The 6355-nt window shown below is 48.8% G+C and overlaps 1 protein-coding gene across 1 annotated transcript in view; it reads right to left on the bottom strand.

Annotated features, from left to right (window-relative positions):
- Positions 1-211: 211 nt before the first annotated feature.
- CHRNA1 (cholinergic receptor nicotinic alpha 1 subunit) overlaps positions 212-6355 on the bottom strand; it is an 18064-nt gene continuing 11920 nt past the window's right edge. The window contains exons 7-9 of the mRNA XM_006760599.2: positions 4025-4248; positions 2360-2599; positions 212-2059 (exon numbers count right to left, since the gene is read on the bottom strand). Coding sequence (XP_006760662.1) covers positions 1928-2059; positions 2360-2599; positions 4025-4248 — 596 coding nt within the window. The 3' untranslated portion in view covers positions 212-1927. The remainder of the gene's footprint in view (positions 2060-2359; positions 2600-4024; positions 4249-6355) is intronic.

Here is a 6355-nt window from a genome sequence, read left to right as displayed (position 1 = left end):
GGGTGCTCGGGGGCTCGGTTCTAGGAGGGAGCTAGGCCCCTAAGGGATGTTTGTGGAGAGGGGAGAGGGAGGGAGGGAAGGAGAAAGGAGCACTCCTCAAGGGGAACCTGTTTTCTCTAGCAGACCCCGTTTTCAGCCAATCCTCACCCAGGGACCAATTTTAAGGATGAGCACAGGAGCAGTTTATGATTTAAACAACAACAACACTTTTTATTGCGGTAAAATATTCACACCACAACATGTATCACTTTAGGCGAAAGGTATACAATTCAGTGGCATTAAGTACATTTGTGAGGTTGTGCAACCCGCACCACTGTCCGTTTCTGGAACTTTTTCATCATCCTAAACCGGAACTCTATCCATTAAGCAGTAACTCGCCCCTTCCTCTAACCCTGGGAACCACTCTCCTACTTTCTATCTCCATGAATTTGCCCACCCTAGGTACCTCATGTACGTGGAATCATACAATATTTGTCCTTTTGTGCCTGGTGCATTTCGTTTACTATGTCTTCATGGTTGACCCACGTTATATATCAGAATTGTATTGCTCTTTAAGGCTGACTACTATCCCATGGCATGTATAGACTACATTTTGCTTATCCACTGATGGACCCTTGGGTTGTTTCCACCTTTTGGCTGCTGTGAATAATGCTACGTGAACACTTGGCATACAAGTATCTGCTCAAGTCCCTGCTCTCAATGCTTTTGGGAGTGGAATCGCTGGAGCATATGATGATTCTATGTTTAGTTTTTTGAGGAGCCACCAAACTGTTTTCCCTTTAGTTTACTCGAAGATGAAGGCACTCAGTCCTGCCCTGGTGTGTGGGAGGGGCCCCACGGAGAAGTAGACCAGTGGGTTCAGTCAGGCCACCTGCAGTGCAGGTCCCTGCTCTACCCGGCACTGATGTGGGGCAGGTGTGATCCAGGGCCCAGGCTGCACATGTTCTAGTTCTGCGTGAATTACACTGTGGCTAGGAGGTCGCTAAAGGATATTCCCCATGGGATAAGGGGTAGGAAGGAAGGAGGAAGTTCCATGGGGAAGGCAGAAAGATGGTGGACACTGACACTGAAGCGCTCAAGACACTGACCGGAGTGACAGAATGGCCAAGATCGAGCCAGGGGTGGCCAGGAGGGCAAGGAACAGATGAACTGACCAGCCTGGAGCTGCTTGAACCCAGAATTGGTCTGGGTTTGAATCCCAGCTCTTCTCTTTGATAGTTTAGGCAATGAACTTAACCTCCCTCAGGTTCAGTTTGCTTGTCTGTACGAAAGTCATGAGGATGAAAGAAATCTTGTCTGTGAGGTGATTCCCTCGTGCCTGGCCCGTCCACTCACTACAGGTCAGGACCTGCGTTCCCTCAAACCCTGAACATCAAACCCAGGTGCTGCCTTAGACTAGAAAACGCTCTCCTTGGCCACCAGTTGTAGACATGGACTTTATCACCGGGGGCTTGATGCAATTTGCATTTTGGCAGCCTGTCCACTGTCTCCTTTTTCTCCAGACCCAGTGCTTTACCTTCCTGGGACTGGTAGGGGGGCTTTCCCAGTAGGCACAAAACTGGCTTTTAAGCCAAGGATACATTCTTTTCTTAAATCAATAAAAATAGAAAAACAAGCCAACAGAAAACCTCAGCTACTCTGGGCAAAACTTCCAGACACCATTGGGGGTGGAAATTTACTGTAGAGATCCAGTTTGATTTACTGAAAGGGGTTCACTCTTCAGGCCAACAGAGATTGAAGGGAGAAGCAAGGTGAAAACACTTTGAGGCCACAACCTTATAAATGTAAATTATTATGGTTAATCATGCAAACAGAAAGTTAAATGTTTGATCAGTGAGCTTATATCCAAGTGGACACGTCTTCCTGTTTGCCCACCTTTCTCTGCTCTGCCCGGCGCTGGGGCCTGGTGCTCAGCTCAGCTTCCTGCTCACCCTTGCTGATTTAATTCAATGAGCCGACCTGCAAACACAGCCAGGGTTCCGATGATACAGACGATCATGAAGACTGCAAGGAGAATGTGGTCCATCACCATTGCCACATACTTCCATTCCTCAGCCGCCTGGGAGGGAGGAAAAGGTTAGAATGTCCTTAAGGTGATCGTTCGGCCCACAGTGCAGGTTACGCGTCTTTTACAGCCATTTAACTTGTAGGTCGCAAAGCCCTCAGCATCCTTTGGCTGGCCTTGCAATCTTCCTATGTTGAAAAGGTTACTCAAAATGCTGACTCACTGAGGTGGCCGAGAGGTGGTCACCAGGCTTACCTTAGGTCAGTAGCTGCCTCTTCCCCCCCCCCCCCCACCTGCACTGGAGCATTTGATTCTTTAAACCTAGAGGCATGGGTTTCAAGCCACGGAGCTTACGTTATTGGACTCCTGGTCTGACTTCATGGTCTCTGCGATGTACTTGATGCCCTCGATGGCACTTTTCACCTCCGGGTGCTTGATCAGGGGAGAGTGGAAGGCGGGGGGTGGAGGCCCCGGCTTCCCAGAAATGTCCGAAATGTCAATGTCTTCGGTGAAGATCTTTTTGTCTTGTTTTTCTCTGGATGGCCTTTTCATTGTGGAGAAGAACATGATATTTGGGATGGTGTCGATAAAAACCTACCGTTGGAAAAGAAATCCATTTATGAGAATAATGGCCAGCAAGGCAAGCGTCAAACTCGGACTTTGAATTAGCAACATAACTTTAGGCAAGTCATTCGGCTTCTCTGGGCCTCCGCCTCTTTGTCCTTAAAACAAAAGGACTTTACTCAATTTTCTCAGAGATTCCTTCATCTTAGTGCACACATAGCCTGAGGCCTGTGGAATTACAGTGGTTAACGGTGCCGATTCTGTCATGTGAGCATTTCGCCACTGGAGGGCGCCTGTATGCAGCTGCTGAACTCGGGAGAAACCAATGATGCTTAGCTTCTGGACGCCCAGCAGGTACCTGCTTCTTTCAAGATCATATAGTTAAAGAAAAAGCCTCTCAGGGTAAAAATATAGCCTTGACTGGTTTGGCTCAGTGGATAGAGCGTCGGCCTGAGGACTGAGGTGTCCCAGGTTTGATTCCAGTCAGGGGCATGTACCTTGGTTGCAGGCACATCCCCAGTGGTGGGTGTGCAGGAGGCAGCTGATCGATGTTTCTCTCTCATTGATGTTTCTGACTCTCTATCCCTCTCCCTTTCTCTCTGTAAAAAAATCAATGAAATATATATTATATATATAGCTCTGGCCCCACAAAACAGCTAAACTATTTTCTTTCATTTCTTGTTTCTGAAAAAATGCAAGACCGGTATTGCCAGAAGTCACTTAACATGTTAAGCGCCCAGCCTGTTTTGTCTTCCAGACAGAAAGACAGAAAAGGGACCATTAATACAAACAGGGACCATTTCTTCTCAAAAGAATACATTGTGAGCAGTGGTTTCTGTCAATTCATGACAAATATTTTTAATTTTACACAAAAGATCCTGGCCATTTGTGTGTCTGTGAAGTTTTATATAAAAAACAACAACAACTGACATTTGAAACGTGCACACATTTTCCATTTCAAAAATGTGAAGACTCGAGACCAAGTTCCCCATTGGAACTCACTTTTGACCATCTCTCATCAAGCCTCCCCTCCATCTCTAGCCCTATTCTCTGCAGATGATTCCACCAGCAAAAAATAAGCTACCTCATCATGAACTGCAAGCCATACAAACAGAAACCACGAGAATTTCCCAGCATTTGAATAAAAAGGACAGTGATTTATTTATCGTCGCTAATTAAAGAGGTTCTTAAAGCTTGAATTAGAGGTGAGCTTTGTTAATTCTGGTTTTCTTCTCTCTCTGAGGAAGCTATGTGGGTTAGTTATCTCCAGAAAGAGGCCCAAGAACGTTCCTTCCAAAAATGCCTTCCAGCCCAGAAAGGACTTTCAGCTCTGAGTACCCACAAGGGTGAGCAGAATTCCGCTGGCCATGGGGACAAGCGGGGGAGGAAGCCCTGTAGATGCCCTCGAGGGGACGGCGGGCCTCTGTGGAGCTTGCAGGGGCCTCGTTCTCTCACCTTCCGCACCCAGTCGGGCATGACGTGGGTGCTGGGGGAGCGGTGGTGCGTGTTGATGACGATGACGGTGATGATGATGGATGCGATGACGAACACCATGGTGAAGAGCATGTATTTCCCAATCAAGGGCACGGCGCTGGAGGTGGAGGGGATCAGCTCCACGATGACCAGCAGGAACACGGTGAGGGACAGCAGCACAGAGATGCTCAGGGTCATCTTCTCTCCTGGACAAAACAGAGACGAAACACAACCGCCCACCTGTTACGGCCTGAACTGTTGCTCCTCTCACATTTATATGTTGAAGCACTAAGCCTCAGGACTCAGTGACTGTTTGGAGATGGGGCCTTTGAGGAGGTAATTCAATTAAAACTAGTGACCCAGTGCACAGATTCGTGCACATTGAAAGGAAATTAATTAGAAGGTGGTTGGTGGGGTGGGACTGGGCAAGACAGGCCAGACATGCCCTGGAACCAACCTCCCATGGTCCCTCCCCGGCCGACCACAACTGGGGTGGCACTGCTCAAAGGGCGTCTGCAGAGTGAGCGGGGTCCCACAGCAGGTGGGGTCCTTTGGCTTGGCCTGCTGGGATTGGGCTAAAACCAGCTCTCTGACATTCTCTGAGGGGTCCCCGAATGTGAGAGGGCACTCTGCAAGGTTGCTGTGGTACAGGGTGTGGAACTCAAATACAAGTGAGCAATAAACCAGATTCAGGGCCAACTGTGCCCCAGCAACAACATAACTCGCAGCCGAAGATGGAATCGCGTAGCCCTGCGAGGAATCGGGCTCCCTCCTCTCTGGTTTCAGGTGCATCACCCGAGAACCACCGCGGCCACGTCACTGCAGCTCAGCAGCCCCTGCATTGAGCATCTGCTCCCTGGTGGTCAGTGTGCATCATAGCGACCAGTCAGATGGTCGGACACTTAGCACATTAGCCTTTTATATATATAGATGAGGTCTCAGGGTGGTTCCTCATCCAGCTTGACTGGTGTCCTCCTAAGAGGGACACAGATACACACAGAGAGGAAAGACCAGGTGAGGACACGAGGAGGAGACTGGCATCTGTGAGCCAAGGAGAGAGGCCCCAGGGGAAACCACCCCGGCTGATACCTTGATCTCGGACTTCCAGCTTCCAGAGCTGCAAGACCGGAAATGTCTGATTTTGAAGCTCCCCAGTCTGTGTCCTTTGCTCTGGCTGCTCTCTCAGACCAAGACCCCACTGAAACCCTCGGGGGAGAGGAATGTGGTAGGCATTTCTCCAAGCACCATTCTGGGGACACATTCTGGGCAGAATCTCTTGTGAGACCTTGCACCTTAACTCCGCAGACACTGGCACATGGCAGGTGTTTTCATTAGAGGCCGCCAGGCAGGAAACGGCGGCTTCACCTCCTGCCCCAGAGTCCCACTTCTTGGTGGACCCAGGGAGCCCAGGTACATGCTAGACCCAGGTGGCAGCTTTCCCATCGGTAGCAGAACGTTGTCAACCTCACAACACTGAACTGCGGCCTGGCCTGCTTCTTACCCTGCCGGTGAGTGGGCAGCCAGAGGCTCATGTATGATTTTCTCATGATGAGAGCAAGGGTAAGACCCAAACTGAGAAGACGGAATCATGATATCACACCATGGACTTTCATCTAAAGAGGATGATTTTTGTTTTGTTTTTTCATATGAAGGGACCAGGGAGTGCTCTGCCCCGCCTCCTTTCTCCAGGCCCTACAATTTCAGTCTTGGTTAGGCAAGAATGGCAAAGGAGAAGGGCGGGGCTGAAGGGCATCGGGATGCTTTTGTGGGGACCGCCATCTTAAGTGCAGGGGAGAGCCAGTGGGAGGGGCTTCCCTTGGGCTGATTTTGCTGTTTGTGTCCTGGGAAACCCTCGTGGCATCCTGCTTTCCAGTATGGAGCTCCCCCCGCCCCTCGCCCCCCGCCCACCCCACACAGATGCTTCCCGATGCTAGGAGTGTGTGCAGGACACAGAGCAGGTGCAAACAAGAAGTTAGCAGTCTACCTTGTGAGTGGAATTCTACCTAGTGAGAAGGAAAGCCTTTAAAGGTGAAAAAGAAGACAGAATTATAAATATGAAAGACTGATCAACTTACATCCCATTTCTTGATTAATAATAGTGATAATAATAATAGTTAACATTCATTAAGCATCTCACTGTTAAAAAATACTTTCCAAGCATAAATCATGTATAGAAACTGTGAGTAGTTTTTATATGGCCTGACTATTGCTTTCTCTCTTTACGTAGCTTCACTTGATTAGAAAGTTGAAGAAATATTTGTTTGTGATCATTTGTTTAAAACTAAGTACAATCACTAGAACATATTCTGTAGG

Source organism: Myotis davidii, unplaced genomic scaffold (genome assembly GCF_000327345.1).
Source record: "Myotis davidii unplaced genomic scaffold, ASM32734v1 scaffold370, whole genome shotgun sequence".
Lineage (NCBI taxonomy): Eukaryota > Metazoa > Chordata > Mammalia > Chiroptera > Vespertilionidae > Myotis > Myotis davidii.
Note: the sequence above shows the minus strand (reverse complement) of the source record. Positions and strands in the feature narration are given on the sequence as shown.